The following is a 20287-nucleotide window of genomic DNA, read 5'->3' on the forward strand; positions in this document are numbered from 1 at the left end:
TACGGCATTGAGTTACAGAGGCATGGACTTTAATCAAAACCTAATCTTTTATTATTACTGTACATTTTAAATAATACATTCACAGCACAGTAAAAAAAAATACTATGCTGATTATTTACGTGTCTAATTATACAGTGTATACTGAACCAGATAAAAACTGCATAACTGTGACAGTATATAGATAGATAGATAGATAGATAGATAGACAGATAGATAGATAGATAGATAGATAGATATTAATAACATTAAATACATCTATGATCTCATATTTACAGCAATACCAAAAATTGAAGTCTAAACAATTTTTTTTGTAAAACCACAGTCTTTGCCAACAAAACTAGTAACTGAATACAGGCCCAACAAACACAGAGCAGAGAAGGTAATGAATACATATGAATAGAAATCATTAGCTGACCAGTTAAAGTGTGCTGGGATTAATACAGTGCTGGTCTAATAACTCATCCCAGCTGTTAGGGTACTGCTGATAAAGGACGACCATCCTGGTTCAACACAATTATATACAATTATTGATGAGTTCAGTGTTTCTTAGAAAGATTTATGAAGTAAGATTCTCCCCAAATTTTTAATTTTTTTTGTTTGCCAAAACGTTCTTAAAAACACTGATCTTTGATACTACAGCTCTGCCCAAAAGTATTGCATCCCCCTATAGAATTAAACCATTTTACTTTGTAAAGTTCAAATGAAGTCTGCTGAATAACGTCACGCTAACATATTGAACTACACACCGCTTTGTAGTTTTCCAGATACTAAACGAAAACCTGACAAATTAAAAAATGTGACTTTTCAAAATCTAACATGAAATGCTAATGGCTTCCGGTAGACTTTTGCGATATCATTTTGTAGTTTCTTTGATTACATGATGTTAAATAAAAGATCTAAATTATGTTCAGATAGTTTTTTTTTTGTTTTTAAATGATGTCACAATCCTAAAATTCTAGGTGATGCTACACCTTTCTACAGAGCTGCCCAGAGTTGCCCAGTGCTCTGCAGACGCTGCAGTAGTTAATAGACTTGATCTGGTTCTGAGGACAGACTCGGTCTCAGGCACGCTGCAGGAGTTAATAGAATTGATCTGGTTCTGAGGACAGACTCGGTCTCAGACGCGCTGCAGGAGTTAATAGAATTGATCTGGTTCTGAGGACAGACTCGGTCTCAGTTAATAGAATTGATCTGGTTCTGAGGACAGACTCGGTCTCAGGCACGCTGCAGCAGTTAATAGAATTGATCTGGTTCTGAGGACAGACTCAGTCTCAGATGCACTGCAGCACAGCTGCCCGCGGTCCCCTGTCAGGTTCAGGAGTCGACCTTCACGAAGACTTTGGGTCGAGAGAATATCTTGATGGCTTCCTCCACCTCGGAGAGCTTGCTGTCCAGCTCGGCGCGGCGCGTTTGTACACTCAGGGTGTCCGCTCTCACAGGCAGCCGGAGCAGCTGCCGGACCAGGTCCTGCTGGGCTGTGGAGAGAGAGGACAGGGGGGGAGGGTTCAGCCAGGGGGCACATTCTAGCACCAGGGCACCTCACACAGCACCAGCAACATTACATTCTGGTGCCAGTCGACATGTTTAATTCATTTCGTATTTATTCCTTAGCAACCATAGACGATGCTAGTTTCTCATTGGGTCTGGACTGTGAAGCGGGGCAGGCTGGGGAGCTGTGAAGCGGGGCAGGCTGGGGAGCTGTGAAGCGGGGCAGGCTGGGGAGCTGTGAAGCGGGGCAGGCCGGGGAGCTGTGAAGCAGGGCAGGCTGGGGAGCTGTGAAGCGGGGCAGGCTGGGGAGCTGTGAAGCGGGGCAGGCTGGGGAGCGGTGAAGCAGGGCAGGCTGGGGAGCGGTGAAGCAGGGCAGGCTGGGGAGCTGTGAAGCGGGGCAGGCTGGGGAGCGGTGAAGCGGGGCAGGCTGGGGAGCTGTGAAGCAGGGCAGGCTGGGGAGCTGTGAAGCGGGGCAGGCTGGGGAGCTGTGAAGCGGGGCAGGCCGGGGAGCTGTGAAGCAGGGCAGGCTGGGGAGCTGTGAAGCGGGGCAGGCTGGGGAGCTGTGAAGCGGGGCAGGCTGGGGAGCGGTGAAGCAGGGCAGGCTGGGGAGCGGTGAAGCAGGGCAGGCTGGGGAGCTGTGAAGCGGGGCAGGCTGGGGAGCTGTGAAGCGGGGCAGGCTGGGGAGCGGTGAAGCAGGGCAGGCTGGGGAGCGGTGAAGCAGGGCAGGCTGGGGAGCTGTGAAGCGGGGCAGGCTGGGGAGCGGTGAAGCGGGGCAGGCTGGGGAGCTGTGAAGCAGGGCAGGCTGGGGAGCGGTGAAGCAGGGCAGGCCGGGGAGCTGTGAAGCAGGGCAGGCCGGGGAGCTGTGAAGCGGGGCAGGCTGGGGAGCGGTGAAGCAGGGCAGGCTGGGGAGCGGTGAAGCAGGGCAGGCTGGGGAGCTGTGAAGCAGGGCAGGCTGGGGAGCGGTGAAGCGGGGCAGGCTGGGGACCTACTTGTTTTGAGGGAGTTGAGAGTCCCCTGCCGCTCGCTCTCAGGCATCCTGGTGTGTCCGGGAGGCATGGCCGGGTCGGGCTGGTTCCTCCGGCGCTCCTCTTCCTGCTGCTGCCACTCAGCCCTCCGCTCCTGTAGGCTGGGGGGGGGTGGGGGACGGTGGGTGAGAGGTGGGTGAGAGGTGGCACGTGAGCTTCTTCATTTAAAAAGTCAATGGCTTGTAGATTCATTTAAAAAGTCAATGGCTTGCAGGGGCAGATCAAGAGATCTACAAGTGCAGTCTCCACCTGTTGAGACTGCACTTGTAGACCTCTTGATCTGCCCCTGCTACTGTACACTAGACTCGCCGGATCTAAGCACCACGTTGCACTATTATAATATCACTGTAGATACAAATTGTCTTTATCCTAACTTGTTACTTCTTATCTCGTATTGTATTCTAGTAGTATTTGCACTCACTGTAAACTACACTGTATTTAAATGCTGTTTTTGCACTATAAGCTTGTACTGCCCTGTAACACCTGTAAGTCGCCTTGGATAAAGACGTCTGCCAAATAAAATAATAATAATAATAATAATAATAATATTAATAATAATAATAATAATAATAATGAAGTGGGGTGTTTGTTGGGGGCCGGTTAGAATGGCAGGGTGCCTTGGTCTCAGCGTGAGCCCTCAGATCCCCAGAGCCCTGACAGAGACAGACAGTGGTCTTGCTGCTCACTACTGTGGGACGCGTCCCTTCTGGTTGGAGTCGTATTCCTGCTGCTCCCTCCTCTTGTGCTCCAGCACCTCGGACAGAGACTGCAGGGATTTAGAGCGCCGTGGCGCGGCCTGCCTGGCGTTCCGCGCGTTGTGGCTCACGAAGTCGATGTTTGTTCCTTTCACCTGGATCTGTAACGCCAGAGCAGGGGGATTGTGAATGTTTCATTTGAGATGAACACAAAGATTATTAATAGATATACGTACAGCTTCATAAAGTCGAATGAAACCTGCTGGATAATGTGACGTTAACATATTGAATTGCACACCGCTTTGGAGTTTTCCAGATACTTAATGAAAAACTGAAAAATGTGACATTTTAGAAATACTACTGTACTACTATTATGGCTTCCGGTAGACTTTTGCGATGTCATTTTGTAGTTTCTTTGATTACATGATGTTGAATAAAAGATCTAAATAATGCTCATATAGTTGGTTTTTTTTTTTTTTTTTTGATGTCTCAATCCTAAAATTTGTGTTTTCGGTAGGGGTATTGGTAGTTCCCCCTCGTTTCTATCTCCAGTCCTGTTGCCCTTCCCGCTCTCACCTCTGCCGTGGGGCTGCCATCGCCCCTGGATTTGGGGGGGCTCGGGGACGGAGAGCGCTTGGGCTGCACCCCTGATCCGCAGAGGGAGTGCGCCTTCAGGTAATTCTGACACTCCGGCTTCCTGGGGGGAGACATCTCCTAAACAAAGCAAACAGAACGGCCCGAGGGATGACTGCCTCGGTCCAACACAAACCCTCCCGGGCCTCCACCCCTCCAAGAGCATGCAGGTCTTCAGCCCAAAGCAGAAACGGGCTTCGTCAGTCGGGCTGCTGGACGTTATATTGAATCCAAGCAGCTTCTGATTTACAGTACACTCCATGCACACGCACACGCACACACACACGCACGCACACGCACACACAGCCAGGCACATGCAGCTGTGGCCAAAAGCACTGCACCCCCCTAGAGAATGAACTCATTGTGCTTCATAAAGTCGAGTGAAACCTGCTGAACAATGTTACGTTAACATATTGAATTGCACATCGCTCTGTAGTTTTCCATACACTTAACAAAAAACTGACAACAATTGAAAAAATAATTTCATTCAAAAAATGAAATGCTACTGTACTACTATTATGGCTTCCGGTAGACTTTTTTGCGAAATCATTTTGTAGTTTCTTTGATCACATGATGTTAAATAAAATATCTAAATTATGTTCATATAGTTTAAACAAAACAAATAAATGATCTCGCAATCCTAAATTTTTTAAGAGATGCAAAACGTTTGGGCAGAGCCGTGCACTCACATGCATGACACAGGTGCACGCGTGCAATCACACGTGAACTCACGCACACACACACATTGTAACCCCTGCACGCTCGTGCACGTGCCTACATCCCACCACGTGGAAATGCTTCCCAGATTTAGCTGTGCTCTTTGTCTCCTGAGTTTTATGTTTAATAAATCACACCTACTGACCTCATCAAAGGGGGGGGTGTCTGCCTGAAACTGCTGAAATAAAGCAAAGGAAAGCAATCACTGTCCACACACCAATACACTGAGAGTGATGGACACTGTCCACACACCAATACACTGAGAGTGATGGACACTGTCCACACACCAATACACTGAGAGTGATGGACACTGTCCACACACCAATACACTGAGAGTGATGGACACTGTCCACACACCAATACACTGAGAGTGATGGCCACTGTCCACACACCAATACACTGAGAGTGATGGACACTGTCCACACACCAATACACTGAGAGTGATGGACACTGTCCACACACCAATACACTGGGAGTGATGGACACTGTCCACACATCAATGCTAAAGCATTCACTGAATACAGACCTTTTTGCATTTGCCCATAATGCAGAAAATCACGTGGAGATCGTTTTGTTCCCCGTTGCAACGAGTAAATGAACTCATGCCGGGAGTGGCAGGCTTGTGTGCGGCTGATTTTAAACCCTACCCTGGTGTCGGCTGCAAATACAAAATCCTCCCAGGGTCTGTGTTGAATCACTGCCCTATTTATATCAAGAAAATAGATTTCCTGAGAATATCGAGGCCCTGCTCTTTCACACTGCAGTCCTGTTGTGCGTAATGTATCACCTGCAAAACCGAGACTACAGCATGAGGGCTTTGTGCGAGTCCTACCTGCAGCTGGGCCATGACTTTGGACTGCACTCCCTCGTACTTCTGAGACTTCCACAGCGCCTTCACGGGTTTGGGTCGGGCGCCCTCGCGCTCCTGCTCCTTCTCCCGGCACCGGCGCTGGATCTCACGCAGGCGCCGCACGTTCTCCTTCTCGTGGTTCCGAGGCTCCTTCTCTGTTCAAGCCAGACAGACGCTTCAAACATGTCAGCCATTGGACAGTGTTTAAAATAATCTTTAACACGTGGGGCCCTATTCACAAGGCATGCGTTAATGATAAGAAGCTTTAAAAAAAATAAATATGAGGGATTTGGGATGGATTCTAAAAGATGGGTTTTGCTGGAACATTACAACAGTAGTAACAGTCACCTGACATGGAGGCTTTTAAAACCAGCCCTGACTTCTGATGGAGGTGATTGCATGTGTCAGTGTTTACTTGGAGATGATAGAGAGAGTGGGTGTTTACTTGGTGGAGATGATAGAGAGAGTGTGTGTTTACTTGATGGAGATGATAGTGTGTGTTTACTTGGTGGAGATGATAGAGAGAGTGGGTGTTTACTTGGTGGAGATGATAGAGAGAGTGTGTGTTTACTTGGATATGATAGAGTGGGTGTTTACTTGGTGGAGATGATAGAGAGAGTGGGTGTTTACTTGGTGGAGATGATAGACAGAGTGTGTGTTTACTTGGTGGATATGATAGAGAGAGTGTGTGTTTACTTGGTGGAGATGATAGAGAGAGTGTGTGTTTACTTGATGGAGATGATAGAGAGTGTGTTTACTTGATGGAGATGATAGAGAGAGTGTGTGTTTACTTGGTGGAGATGATAGAGTGTGTGTTTACTTGATGGAGATGATAGAGAGAGTGTGTGTTTACTTGGTGGAGATGATAGAGTGTGTGTTTACTTGGTGGAGATGATAGAGAGAGTGTGTGTTTACTTGGTGGTGGGGGGTCGAGTCGCAGGGAGACCCCCTGGAGCTGCAGCAGTCTCCCCACGGTGCCCCGCTGACCTCTTTCCAGGATCTCCGTGGCATTGGGGCGCACGCGGGGAGGGGGCCCCGGCCGGGCGCTGTAGCAGGTGGGGTACAGAGTGGGGTCCGGGGCCAGGGGCCCGGAGAGGAAATCCAGCTTCAGAGAATGTCCCTCCAGCCTGCCTCGAGCTGCAGGGAGAGAAGGCAGAGCCACCGATGCAGTGATATCCTCTATATATCTCTGTTAGAAATGCTTTGCTGTTACCGCTAGCACTGGTGTGGTTCCAGCGAGCCTCACCAGACATGGGCCGTCTGTAACACTCCGGGAACAGCGATGGGTCTGGCGGGATGGGTCCAGAGATCTTAGAAGCCCCTTCAGACATCTTTACTGGCCTCTGCTGCTGTGCGGTTGAGATTGCATTTAATATAGTGAAATAATAATAATAATAATAATAATAATAATAATAATAATAAACAGCGATACAATAGAGATTAAGGCAAAACAAAAAGGCAAGAATAAGAAGCTGATTCACTTTGTGGTTTGTCTCTTCCTTGCAAGACTATTATTATTATTATTATTATTATTATTATTATTATTATTGTTATTATTATTATTATTATTTTACAATATCGAGCGTGTTGCAGACTCGATCTGCTTTGCTAGGCTGCACTCCTGGCTCCCGAGCATCAAACTGCTACCGTGTTCTTACAGTTTTGTAAAGTGTTTTCGATGCCAAATACATCCAGGCATTCAGTAACCTCTCAGGACAGCGTGATCTCAATTATAAACAATGATTTATAATGGCAGGCGCGTCACTTCCAAACTGTCACTAGCACCTGATATACCCCGCTTCCTGTGCTAGAATGAACGCATTTAATTAAAACTCGGTTTTTAAATGCCAAACAGCTGTGGTGACAATACTGTTTAACTAAACACGCATTGTGAATACATTCAAAAAAATATATAATATAGAAATATAAATAAATAAACGCGAGAGCATGCTCTCGTGGCCTCGTCCCCGTGCGGTCCAGGTCTTCACTTACAACACTTTACAGAGAAACACAGGATTTAAAAGTAATTTAAAACGTTGTAAATAATAATAAATCAATAAATAAATAAATAAATAAATAAATAAAATGTTCTACCTTAACCGCCTGTATTCCGTGAACCCAACTGCCGGCCACAGACACGAAAATCGATGACGTTTCCTACGCAGTTTCCCTAAGCACGCCACCAACCACCATGGCAACCCGCCGCTCTGGTGACGTAGACCACTACTTTACTGATCGTGTGAAACGCGTCACAGAGCAACCCCTGCTTCTGTGACACGCTTTCTAAAGGGCTTTGACATTTCCAAAATATATATTTGAATGATTAAATTATTGTGTTTCTTAAGTCAAATCAGTGTAAACGAGTGGCGTACTGCTTTATTCGCACCATACAAACGTGATATAATTATTACATGTCACTATTATTATTATTATTATTATTATTTATTTCTTAGCAGACGCCCTTATCCAGGGCGACTTACAATCGTAAGCAAATACATTAAGTGTTACAATACAAGTAATACAATAAGAGCAAGAAATACAATAACTTTTGTTCAAGTGTGACAAACCACAATTCAATAATACAGCAGATAATAGTGATAGTTACATCAGGATATGATTAAATACAAAATACTACAGGTTAAAACACTTGGCAGATTACAGTATTCTGAAGTACAGGATTAAATGCAGTAAAATAGGGGGCAGATAAGAGCAAAATAAAGCACATTTAAATGAAGGGTGATAGTGTCGCAGGATTTCGCGTTGGCCGTGATTATGCTAGAGAAATTATTGTACAGTATTCTGAATTTCAGTTCCGTATGTGTTAAATTAAAACGCTAATAAAATAAATACAAGATTATTTAATGTTCTTCAGTCCATATATATATATATAATATCTCTCTTTTGAGGGGTGCAGTCAATTACGGGCGTGCCCAATGACAGTGAAGCACGGGTTGCGCATGCGTATTAGAAGTTACTTTGCGCGTTGGGTGCATTTCTCCTTCAATCTGCCCTCCCGGAGACTCAGCGCCGAGACCGGAGCCGGACACCGAGCGAGCAAAACACCGGTAAGGACGGCTTAGAAGGGGAGTTAGCCAGGGACCGGACTGAATACAACTGCATGCTTTTTTATTTATGAAATGTAGCAGGATAAGTAAAGGTATGCGCCAGTAAAAGGGATTGCAAGCTGTCTGCCACGGGGGAGCGAGTGGAAAGGCCTGAGCAAATATGCGCGGTTGGTTTTTCTACTTGGGGAATGCGGAGTAAAGGAACGGCAGACGAGGGGTAGGGAGCGTCTCAAGGGTGTTTTTGGGGTGTAGCATTTCTGTGCAGTTAAGGTCATTGGTGGCCTGACAGGTTTGTCATACAAGAAGGACTGTTTTTCTGTTTCGACAGGCTCGTTGTCTCTTTGTTTTATTATTTTGACTCGAGCTGTGTGGTGTGGGCTGGTGATGTAAAAATATTTCGCGTGGGTTCGACCCTGCGTGCTGTTCTATCCAATTCAGAATAATGCAAACCCTCTTCCACAAATTAAGAGCGGAGATCGTGCGAGGCTCCAGCTCCGTGTTGTGCTCCATTGCCTCGGAGCTGTGTAGCGTGTCATTATGTATCGTGTAGCGTGGTCGACGTTCTCCGCTACCTTTTACATTGTAGCGATCGCGGCGTGTGTAATTACAATGTAACGCTGTAATAGCAGCCGCGGCGTGCGGGGAAAGTGAAAGCGTCATTGCCGAAGGGACGAGAAGCTGCGAGACGTGCGGAGTCGCCATCCTCAAACCCCTCGCAGCGTCGCGCGTGAAATCCCGCAGAATGACATTCAGACGGGTAACCGGAACAGTCGCGTTTAATTACAGGATTGTCTAGAAGCTGAAATCCAGCAGGACGGGTCATATTTATAATAATAATAAGTGTTATCATAAGCTGGGGGATTTTCCAATTGGAGACAGCAGCTGTGCTTCCGTGTGCGATCCAAGGAACCGGAGGAGGGGGGGTGGGAGGGTCATTTACTGTGCTTTTAAAAAAAAAACATTGCATTAAGGCACTGCATTTTGAAAATGTATTGCTATTGTATATAAAGTGGTCGTTGTGCGTGTGCCCCCCCCCCCCCATGATTACCTGATAGGAGACTCGGGCCCAACAATAGCCGGGAATGGTGAACCGATAGCCAGTCCTGTTGAATAGACTGCACGACTGTGTCATTTTTTTTCCCAGAGCCGATTGTAACGTGGGTGGGTTTGGGGGGCGGGGTCACGTGGACCCCGTTTCAAGTTCTCTGCGCACTAAAGATATCACAGCGACGCGGCTTTGGTTTCATGAGACACGGGTGTTTGTGCTGCTCATGCCAGCCCTGCGCGCATCTGAACCTGTCCTTCAAGAGATCACGCTGGGATTCAAAGTACGCCCAACCCGGTCTGACACACGAGGGCGGAGTCGCAGTGATTCACCTTCTCCGATCCTCCTGGGAGCCTCCCTAGTTATCAAGGCTAGGAATGGCTGCAGGGACACACTCGGGAGAGGTGGTGCGGGTCGACTGCTTGAGCCCCGTGTGGGTGTGTCCTTTCATTCCCTTCAGTGCGGGCTGCTGCGAGCGGAGTACTACAGTGAAGATGAACTTCCAGGGCATTCGTTTAAAATGATGGTGTAACTTGCCGCTACAGTGCGAGGTGCGCTTCTGCTACACGGATGCGGATGCACGGGGGTTGGAAGCGGCTGTGCCGTGTTGTTTCATCTAATCCAAGCATGTATTTGGGCGCTGACTGCCGGTCCTGCTGTGCACCGCGCTGCTCGGTTCATCCAGTGCAGTTTACACGCATGGGGTGTGTTTATACCGCATGGTACACGATGCAAAGGGAAGTTGTTAATCTATTCCGCAGTCAGGATGCTGAGTTTTTCAAGACCAGATGTGTATAAAAAACTGTCTCAGGAAACGTGCCATATAAAACAGCGTGCTTGTGTATTATTTCCAGTAAACCCATGCGTGTCTAAAGAACGCAGAACCTGCCCGGAAGCATTTTGTATTTCATTCGTCTGAGGTGCAAGGTTTCGGTTTGCAGCCTCCCTAGGGCAGTGCTTTGCTGTGGATTAGGTGCTTGATAAGGAGAGTGAGGATGCGTGAATGGAAGCTGTGATTCAGCTTCTCTCTGCACAGGCGGTGCGTTTTCACTGCAGTGCTGCAAACCTCACTCACTCCCTCAGTCACTCATCTCACTCTCCCACACTCACAGAGCCCGCACCTTCACGTCCCTTCATTCCTGAGCCATCCGTGTGACCTTCTGAAAATCAGTAAAAGAAAACAGTCAGCCTCTCTGGAGTGCCCGTTGCTCTGGAACCTCCTTTGGATTGGCTGCCTGGGTTTGCAGTGCAAGCCTGATGTGATGGAGCTGGGTTGTGATTGGCTGGCACTGTTGGTGGGGCCGTGCAATTGGCTGGCAGTGGCGTGCTGGTGAAAGTGATGGATGCTGGCTGAAGGAAGGAGACTGTAGTAGGGATGAAGACTGACGGAGCCCATGTGGTCAGGATCGCTCAACTGCACCGAGAGATGAGATTTCTAAATGATGCACGTGGGAGAAATTCATTCCTCCTGTTTATTTCTTAGTAGACGCCCTTATCCAGGGCGATTTACATTGTTACAAGATATCACATTATTTTTTACATACAATTACCCATTTATACAGTTGGGTTTTTACTGGAGCAATCTAAGTAAAGTACCTTGCTCAAGGGTACAGCAGCAGTGTCCCCCCACCAGGGATTGAACCCACGACCCTCCGGTCAAGAGTCCAGAGCCCTAACCACTACTCCACACTGCTGCGGAGCAGATAAGTGTCAGTGATAGCTACATCAGGATATAATTTATTACACGCATCTGCTGAACTGATCGGCCGTTACGAACGCAGCGTGGCACGTCCAGTATAGTTGGATACAGATTCTGTGTTGAAATTGGAATCCCAGTACAAGCTGGATTTGCTTCAGCCCTTTCAGTCTGCAGAGCTGTGTATCTGCCCTGGGATGCATCCCCCATAATCCCTTGCACCTCTCCTCTGCTCTCTTCACAGACACAATGGCAGTTCCACCATCGTACTCCGACTTGGGCAAGTCAGCCAAGGATATCTTCAGCAAGGGCTATGGTGAGTAGCAAGAGGTGGGAGTGGAGTGGAGGAGGGGGGGGGCAGACTCCATTTCAGTCAAAGGGGGTTCTACTGTTCCACTGTATTGCAGGGGTCTTGTGCTGTGTTTGGATGTGTTGGTCGTTTTTAAGGAACAGTCTCATGACGAATCCTACCTGCCTGTCTGTGAATGTCACGGCTGACCTTGTGCTGTAAGGAAACTCGCTCATTACAATTTCAAAGTCCCTTGAGACTCTGCTTAGCCCAGAGCAGGGTCAGCCCCTCTAGATCAGTATTGAGACTCGACTCTGCTTAGCCCAGCGTAGCAACAGCAACCATATCTACAGGGCCTCTGTTACTGAAGGTCATAACGAGGGTTATAAGCACCAAGGGGAGTGGGAGTGTGTGTGTTGAGAGGCACTAAAGGTGAGGCAGCATGAAGCTTTCAGGAGCAGCGGCTTGAAACCTGCTTCCAGGAGACCCCGGGAGACCTAGTTTGAGGGTGCTGTATCAAACCCCAAGTCTCCCTGCCTGGTGTGACGCGCAGCGCCCTGAAACCAGACAGCTGGATATCATCTGTCTGGGAACATTGTGTCTGAGAACACTCCCTGAAATGTTATTCTCCCAGTGAATCGAGCAGAGCCTGGTCTGCATGGAGCCTTTCCTGCAGAGCATCCCAAAGCGCTCGGCATGGGAAAAGAAAACGCATGATATTAAATCCCCCCCCCCCTCCACACCCCCATGGTGTGCTCTGTGTATCTTTAGAGGGGTAATTGGCTCCTACCTGAATAACATGCGTGTGACTTCACCGTTAAGGCTGTCTACAGAGATGCTTCCACGTCGCTCTTGTGTGTGTTTTTTTTTCCAGGCTTCGGGGTCGTGAAGTTAGACTTGAAGACCAAGTCTCAGAGCGGAGTGGTGAGTATCGCTGTCAGAGAAAGTGAAGCGCGATGCCTCCGGAGAGCGTGGAGCTGGGGACTCCTGACCCTCTCCAGAACAGAAGCTTCGTAGGGTGTGACCTGTAGGGCTGGGGACCCCCCTGTAAGCATCGCTGCAGGGTAACCCCAGCTCCCACCCTCGCAGTCACTCGCATGAAGGTTGCGTGTCATTTCCAACATACAGCTCTGGCCAAAAGCTTTGCATCACCCTGTAGAATGAAATCCAGCGAAGTCCAGTGAAACTTGCTGAACAATGTTAACATATTGAATTACACACCGCTTTGTAGTTTTCCCAGATACTTAAAATGAAAAATGTGACATTTTAAAATCGAACATGAAATACTACTGTGTACTACTATTATGACTTCCAGAAGACACTTTTTTTTATCATTGTCTAGTTTCTTTGATCACATGATAAATAGAAGATAAATTATGTTAATATAGTTTTTTTTTCTTTAATTGCGTCTCAATTCTAAAATTCTAGGCGATACAAAACGTTTGGCCGCAGCGGTAGTCCCTCTGCACAGCATTGAGTTTCAGGCGATGATGAATTTAACTGGAGAATGATGTTTTGCAGTGAGGTGGGTCTCCTGACTCCTTTGTGCACAGCGAGTCTCTGCACCCCGTGTTGTCCCTGCTCTGTTTGATAACGAGTCCCTCTGTTTGAATGGTGGTTGAACACTGCACTCCTAACCCTTGCTTTCTCCTCTCTTTCCTTCTGCCTCTCTTGGACTGGGGGGGTTTCAGATGGTAAGAACGTGTTTGTAACGGCTGCTGTGCAGAGAGTCTGTCCTTTTGAAGCATTGCAGAACCCTCACTGTGAAACAAACCAGTGACTCTGCAGCTGCCTAGCCTGGGTCTGTTTCATGCTTTAAGCAGCTGTACTATATTGATATATTAGTACAAAGACCTGCAAAATATACACTATGTATTTCTAAATTGGAGGTTTTAAAAAATCGAAATCTCTTTATTCACAGATCAGGACAATATTTAATGTCTGCCCAGAACCAATTTATTTTGATGGTTTCAGTAAAGCGTGTGCTGGTGGAACCCCGCGCTGGTGGGTTCTGGAATGCTGGTGTGTTCTGGAATGCTGGTGGGTTCTGGAATGCTGGTGGGTTCTGGAATGCTTTAAGGACCTCTGTCGGTTTGCCCGTTTTGTCTTTTTATCTTCTTCCTTGACTCTCTTCAGCCCTGCTTCCTCACACATTAAGAGATCGATTAAAAAGTCATAGCGGTGCTAATCCAAGATTAGATCTAAACAGACCTGAAACGCTTCGGGGTTGTTTGGGTAAGGTGAGAGCAAGCGAGCTGTCTGGCAACGTGGCTTTAACCAGTGAAACCCTTTGTCTCTTGCCAGTACTCAGTTTTGCTTCAGTTTTCTCTACCATGGGATTTACTGCGCTGTGTAGAATCCACTCTTAAAAACCGGTAGATAGGAAACAGAGCAACAGGGATAGTGATGCAGATTGGGTGAAGAGTCCCCCTGACCCTGTGTGCGTGTGCGTGTGCCTCACCCTCTCTGCGTGTGCGCCTGCAGGAGTTCTCCACCTCTGGCTCCTCAAACACAGACTCCGGCAAGGCGACGGGGAGTCTGGAGACCAAGTACAAGATGAAGGAGCTGGGCCTGACCTTCAACCAGAAGTGGAACACGGACAACACCCTGAGCACCGGGGTCACCCTGGAGGACCAGGTAGGCTTCCCGCGGCTCAAAGAGCTTCCCCTTTAAGAAAGAGGTGGTGGTGATGGGAGCGCTCTCATTGGAAGCTGTGTAAAAATAATAATAATAATAATAATGCCACCTTCATTAGTCATATTATATTATAAAGAGTTTTCAAAACAGATGTCATTTAAGAATAAAATGAAAATGCAAAACAAATGTGGTTACAGAAAATGTAATTGTAGCATTTCTTTAAATGAAAAGTCGTGCCTGATTAATTAACAGCACTGCGGAAAACAGAAGCCTGTACGATTACCAAGGTGCTTAGCAAGGCAGCCTTGGGCTAAAAACACTTGCCCTTTAAGAAGGTTGTGGTCACAGAGCGAGAATATTAACCGTAAGCCCGGACTCTGTTTTGCAATACTGTTTTATTTTTATTAATAACTGTAACATTTCCAAAGAAGGTTTGTGAATGAAATTCCCACGAGTGAGATGCAGATGAAGAGCTTCGTTTATTAACTGAGCAGCTGAAATTCAAACAGATTATTTAAAGGGAACGCAAAGCCCTGAATGAAATAGAATAACTGAATTTATATATTTATATTTATATGTGTGTATAATATAATCATGTTTCTCTCTCCACAGTTGGCGAATGGACTCAAGCTTACCTTCGACACTTCATTTGTACCAAACACAGGGTAAATACAACATCTCCGTGAATGTGTGGCGTGTGTTTTTTTTTTTGTTTTTTTTTAAATTTAGTGGTCGCCAATTATTTTTTTTTAATTTATTTTCTCTCAATTTAGACTGTCCAATTTATTTTGGGTTCAGCTCACCGCTACCACCCCCGTGCTGACTCGGGAGGGGTGAAGACGAACACACGCTGTCCTCCGAAGCGTGTGCGTCAGCCGCCCGCTTCTTTACACACTGCAGACTCACCGTGCAGCCGCCTCAGAGCTACAGCGTCGGAGGACAACGCAGCTCTGGGCAGCTTACAGGCAAGCCCGCAGGCACCCAGCCAGTCCACAGGGGGCGCTGGTGCGCGGTGAGCTGAGGACACCCTGGCCGACCTAGCCCTCCCTCCCCCTGGGCGACACTCGGCCAATTGTGTGCCACCCCCTGGGAGCTCCCGTCCACGGTTGGCAATATTATTATTATTATTATTATTATTATTTATTTCTTAGCAGACGCCCTTATCCAGGGCGACTTACAATTGTTACAAGATATCACATTATACATTATTTCACATTATACAGATATCACATTATTTTACATACAATTACCCATATATACAGTTGGGTTTTTACTGGAGCAATCTAGGTAAAGTACCTTGCTCAAGGGTACAGCAGCAGTGTCCCACACCTGGGATTGAACCCACAACCCTCCGGTCCAGAGTCCAGAGCCCTAACCACTACTCCACACTGCTGCAATAGAATAGCCTGGACTCGAACCGGCGACCTCCAGGCTATAGGGCGCATCCTGCACTGCACTCTGAGTGCCTTTACCAGATGCGCCACTCGGGAGCCCCACGTCTGTCTCCTTTTTAATGTGTGTGTTTCAATAGACTTCTGTAGATCCTGTTTAAAATCAGAGCTAAGTAATACACTTTTTTTTTTTTCTTATGATTTATTCAATGTACTTTTAAACAACAGAAACTTTCTTTATTCAGGACTAAAAAAAAAATGATTTGCTTCACCCCTGCTGTCATTCCTAAGAGATTGTCTTGTTCTCTCTCTCTCTCTCTCTCTCTCAGTAAGAAGAGTGGTAAGCTGAAGACTGGGTACAAGCGTGACTACATCAACCTGGGCTGCGATGTGGATTTCGACTTTGCCGGCCCTGTGATCCACGGCGCCGCTGTTGTCGGCTATGAGGGCTGGCTCGCCGGCTACCAGGTGGCCTTCGACACGGCCAAGTCCAAGCTGGCCCAGAACAACTTCGCCCTGGGCTACAAGGCAGGGGACTTCCAGCTGCACACCAACGTGTGAGTACAGCGTGCCGCACCGCCCCCTGCTGGCACTCGGGAGAGAGGTGCCCGGCCCAAGCACCATCCTGGCACCATTGCATTACTACCATATCGTTGCAGATACAAATTGTCTTAATCCTAAATTGTTACTTCTTATCTCGTATTGTATTCTAGTAGTATTTGCACTCACTGTAAACTACACTGTATTTAAGTATTGTTTTTGTTTTGCCCTGCAACACCTGTAAGTCGCCTTGGATAAACAATAATTATAATAAAACGCTTTTTCTCCTCTCTGCTTTCACAGCAACGACGGGACGGAGTTCGGCGGCTCCATCTACCAGAAGGTGAACGACAAGCTGGAGACAGCGGTGAACCTGGCCTGGACCGCGGGCAGCAACAACACCCGCTTCGGCATCGCGGCCAAGTACCAGCTGGACACGGACACCGCCATCTCCGTGAGTACCCCTCCCCTCCCCTCCCCCTCCTGGACACCGCCATCTCCATGAGTCCTCCTTCCCCACTCCTGGACACTGCCATCTCTGCGAGTACCCCTCCTCCTCCCGGACACCGCCATCTCTGTGAGTCCTCCTCCCCACTCCCCCTCTCGGACACCGCCATCTCCGTGAGTACCCCTCCCCTTCCCGGTCACAGACACAGCCATCTCCGTGAGTACCCCACCCCTCTCCCCCTCCCGGACACTGCCATCTCCGTGAGTACCCCTCCCCTTCCTGGTCACAGACACTGCCATCTCCGTGAGTAACCCTCCCCTTCCTGGTCACAGACACAGCCATCTCCGTGAGTAACCCTCCCCTTCCTGGTCACAGACACTGCCATCTCCGTGAGTAACCCTCCCCTTCCCGGTCACAGACACAGCCATCTCCGTGAGTAACCCTCCCCTTCCTGGTCACAGACACAGCCATCTCCGTGAGTAACCCTCCCCTTCCTGGTCACAGACACTGCCATCTCCGTGAGTAACCCTCCCCTTCCTGGTCACAGACACAGCCATCTCCGTGAGTACCCCACCCCTCTCCCGGACACTGCCATCTCCGTGAGTACCCTTCCCCTTCCCGGTCACAGACACAGCCATCTCCGTGAGTACCCCACCCCTCTCCCCCTCCCGGACACTGCCATCTCCGTGAGTACCCCTCCCCTTCCTGGTCACAGACACAGCCATCTCCGTGAGTAACCCTCCCCTTCCTGGTCACAGACACAGCCATCTCCGTGAGTAACCCTCCCCTTCCCGGTCACAGACACAGCCATCTCCGTGAGTACCCCACCCCTCTCCCCCTCCCGGACACAGCCATCTCCGTGAGTAACCCTCCCCTTCCCGGTCACAGACACAGCCATCTCCGTGAGTACCCCACCCCTCTCCCCCTCCCGGACACTGCCATCTCCGTGAGTACCCCTCCCCTTCCTGGTCACAGACACAGCCATCTCCGTGAGTAACCCTCCCCTTCCTGGTCACAGACACAGCCATCTCCGTGAGTAACCCTCCCCTTCCTGGTCACAGACACTGCCATCTCCGTGAGTAACCCTCCCCTTCCTGGTCACAGACACTGCCATCTCCGTGAGTAACCCTCCCCTTCCTGGTCACAGACACTGCCATCTCCGTGAGTAACCCTCCCCTTCCTGGTCACAGACACTGCCATCTCCGTGAGTAACCCTCCCCTTCCTGGTCACAGACACAGCCATCTCCGTGAGTAACCCTCCCCTTCCTGGTCACAGACACTGCCATCTCCGTGAGTAACCCTCCCCTTCCCGGTCACAGACACAGCCATCTCCGTGAGTAACCCTCCCCTTCCCGGTCACAGACACAGCCATCTCCGTGAGTAACCCTCCCCTTCCCGGTCACAGACACAGCCATCTCCGTGAGTAACCCTCCCCTTCCCGATCACAGACACAGCCATCTCCGTGAGTAACCCTCCCCTTCCCGGTCACAGACACTGCCATCTCCGTGAGTAACCCTCCCCTTCCTGGTCACAGACACTGCCATCTCCGTGAGTAACCCTCCCCTTCCTGGTCACAGACACTGCCATCTCCGTGAGTAACCCTCCCCTTCCTGGTCACAGACACAGCCATCTCCGTGAGTAACCCTCCCCTTCCTGGTCACAGACACAGCCATCTCCGTGAGTAACCCTCCCCTTCCTGGTCACAGACACTGCCATCTCCGTGAGTAACCCTCCCCTTCCCGGTCACAGACACAGCCATCTCCGTGAGTAACCCTCCCCTTCCCGGTCACAGACACAGCCATCTCCGTGAGTAACCCTCCCCTTCCCGGTCACAGACACAGCCATCTCCGTGAGTAACCCTCCCCTTCCCGGTCACAGACACAGCCATCTCCGTGAGTAACCCTCCCCTTCCCGGTCACAGACACAGCCATCTCCGTGAGTAACCCTCCCCTTCCTGGTCACAGACACCGCCATCTCCGCGAGTACCCCTCCCCCACTCGGGTCTCTCTCTCTGTACGAGGAAGTGCTCCTCTGGAATCTTCTCATCCTGAATGTCTTGTTATATCTGTGTTCCCTGCAGGCCAAAGTGAACAACGCCAGCCTGATCGGAATAGGATACACCCAGACCCTCCGGCCAGGTACCTTTCCAACTCTCTGCCTTCCGCTGCATGTACAGCACTGGCCTGAAGCTTAGCATCCCCCCCCAACACAATGAACTGAATGTGCTTCATGAAGTCAAATGAAACCTGCTGAATAATGTTAACATACTGAATCACACACTGCTTTGTAGATCTCCAGATACTTAGCGTTAAAAACTGACATTTCAAAATCTAACCTGAAATACTACTCTACTGCTATTGTGGCTTCTGGTAGGCGACTTTTTTTTCTGTTTTTATAATTTTGTAGTTTCTTTTGATTACATGATGCTAAATAAAATCACAATTCTGTTCCTTTTTTAGCTTTTTTTTATTTGAATGCGTCTCAAACCTAAAGTTGTAGGTGATGCAAAACTTTTGGCCAGAGCTTTAGAAGGGATCTCGGGTCACAGAGCTCCTACACAAGGTCTTGAGAGTGCAAAACCCGTTAACATGCCACTGTCCTCATTTCAGGACGGGTGACTTTGTAAATTTAAGCATTTTTAACTGGCATCATCTACCTGTTATTTGGATTTTCTCTATCTATCTGTATTGTTAAGACGACTTACTCTAATTCTGTTAACCGCAAAAGTTCAGGCCAAATGTAATGTATCAATTTACATAAATAAATACAGCGTGTGTTGTGACTTTAAAAAAATAAATGTATTTGATACTTAAAGGTTTGTGAAGCTGGACAAAAGGCTTTAGCTTCTTAGCTGCCACTGTGTGTGTGTGTCTCCATGTGCGTGGGACACTTGCCTCCCATTGCTCTGTACGATGTTGGTTCAGTTCTTCTGTCCCTGCTCTCTGGGAATCGGATCTGCTTCTCTGGCTTGGTGTTGCTGGTGCAGTGCTGTGAGCGAGAGTGGGTATGAAGCGGACGGGAGCCAGCACAGCTACAGCAGTACCCTGATTCTCAGCTTTTCTGTAACTGCAGTCTGGGTGTGGGGCACAACAGGCAATTTTAATAACGGCTCGTGTAGTAAATCATTTCTTTTCTCCTCTCACCCGTGACAGGAGTGAAGCTGACTCTGTCTGGTCTGGTGGACGGAAAGAACTTCAACGCCGGAGGTCACAAGATCGGTCTCGGGTTCGAACTTGAAGCATAAAGAGAGGCGTGGGCCAGTCTACCCCTTCCGAAAGCGTTGGGACTGACCTGACTCCCCCCTCCCCCACACAACCGATTTTTCAATCTGCAACATCCTCAATCTCACACACTAATAGGCTCATTTTTTTTCAACTTTTTTTTTGGGGGAACTTACTCCAACAAAATCCTGCAAGTGGAAATGTTTCCTTTTTTTTCTTAAATATTATTTCTTTTCCTTGGTGTTAAAGCCTTGTGGAGGGAAGCTTGGGTTTGTGACGTGCCTCGACTGCAGCCCACCTGCTCAGTGTTGCTGTTTTAAATTATTGCTGTTTTCTAGAGAACAGTACATGGCGTTCCATTCTAATTGGGAAGGACTCGCTCCAAATTTATTATTTACTGACATTTCTGCATCTGCATGTCGGAACACCTCGGTGTGTCAATTTATTTTATTTTAATTTTTTTTGTACAATTTTTAAACACCTGTCATGATGGGAGCGCCGAACTTGAATTTAAAAAAAGAAATTAAAGAAATGAAAACAAAATCGA

General features: G+C 48.3%; 2 protein-coding genes across 5 annotated transcripts; one reads left to right on the plus strand and one right to left on the minus strand.

Moving 5' to 3' along the window:
• Positions 1–28: 28 nt before the first annotated feature.
• Positions 29–7651, minus strand: LOC117397682 (enkurin domain-containing protein 1). 4 transcript variants are annotated; one of them, XM_034919422.2, is made up of 9 exons: positions 7503–7651; positions 6655–6754; positions 6324–6545; positions 5391–5563; positions 4704–4736; positions 3785–3922; positions 3200–3369; positions 2478–2614; positions 29–1475 (listed from the first exon to the last, which is right to left on the minus strand). In XM_034919422.2, exons 2-9 carry the CDS (start codon positions 6737–6739, stop codon positions 1315–1317), a joined length of 1119 nt encoding a protein of 372 aa, XP_034775313.2. In that variant the 5' UTR covers positions 6740–6754; positions 7503–7651; the 3' UTR covers positions 29–1314. The 4 variants fall into 4 exon arrangements, with proteins under 4 accessions (XP_034775313.2, XP_058874600.1, XP_058874598.1 ...); XM_059018617.1 differs by having other exon boundaries at positions 4704–4733; positions 6655–6757; XM_059018615.1 differs by having other exon boundaries at positions 6655–6757.
• Positions 7652–8356: 705 nt separating this feature from the next.
• On the plus strand, positions 8357–20283 carry LOC117397687 (voltage-dependent anion-selective channel protein 2). The gene is made up of 9 exons (XM_059018614.1): positions 8357–8473; positions 11459–11530; positions 12378–12427; positions 13988–14140; positions 14753–14805; positions 15861–16088; positions 16375–16525; positions 18600–18657; positions 19672–20283. The coding sequence occupies exons 2-9, from the start codon at positions 11464–11466 to the stop codon at positions 19761–19763; spliced, it is 852 nt and encodes a 283-aa protein (XP_058874597.1). The 5' UTR covers positions 8357–8473; positions 11459–11463; the 3' UTR covers positions 19764–20283.
• Positions 20284–20287: the final 4 nt, after the last annotated feature.

This window comes from Acipenser ruthenus, unplaced genomic scaffold (genome assembly GCF_902713425.1).
Source record: "Acipenser ruthenus unplaced genomic scaffold, fAciRut3.2 maternal haplotype, whole genome shotgun sequence".
Classification (NCBI taxonomy): Eukaryota; Metazoa; Chordata; class Actinopteri; order Acipenseriformes; family Acipenseridae; genus Acipenser; species Acipenser ruthenus.

What these genes read in the sequence shown, in the direction of transcription:
- LOC117397682 (XM_034919422.2), bottom strand. Translation starts at nt 6,739, where the DNA reads ATGTCTGAAGGGGCTTCTAAGATCTCTGGACCCATCCCGCCAGACCCA. An exon ending in ACTCGACCCCCCACCACCAA is followed by an intron (nt 5,564 to 6,323) that starts GTAAACACACAC and finishes TGGCTTGAACAG; the next exon opens with AGAAGGAGCCTCGGAACCAC. An exon ending in AAGGGACGCGTCCCACAGTA is followed by an intron (nt 2,615 to 3,199) that starts GTGAGCAGCAAG and finishes ACCCCCCCCCAG; the next exon opens with CCTACAGGAGCGGAGGGCTG.
- LOC117397687 (XM_059018614.1), top strand. Translation starts at nt 11,464, where the DNA reads ATGGCAGTTCCACCATCGTACTCCGACTTGGGCAAGTCAGCCAAGGAT. An exon ending in GGGTCACCCTGGAGGACCAG is followed by an intron (nt 14,141 to 14,752) that starts GTAGGCTTCCCG and finishes CTCTCTCCACAG; the next exon opens with TTGGCGAATGGACTCAAGCT. An exon ending in TTCCAGCTGCACACCAACGT is followed by an intron (nt 16,089 to 16,374) that starts GTGAGTACAGCG and finishes CTGCTTTCACAG; the next exon opens with CAACGACGGGACGGAGTTCG.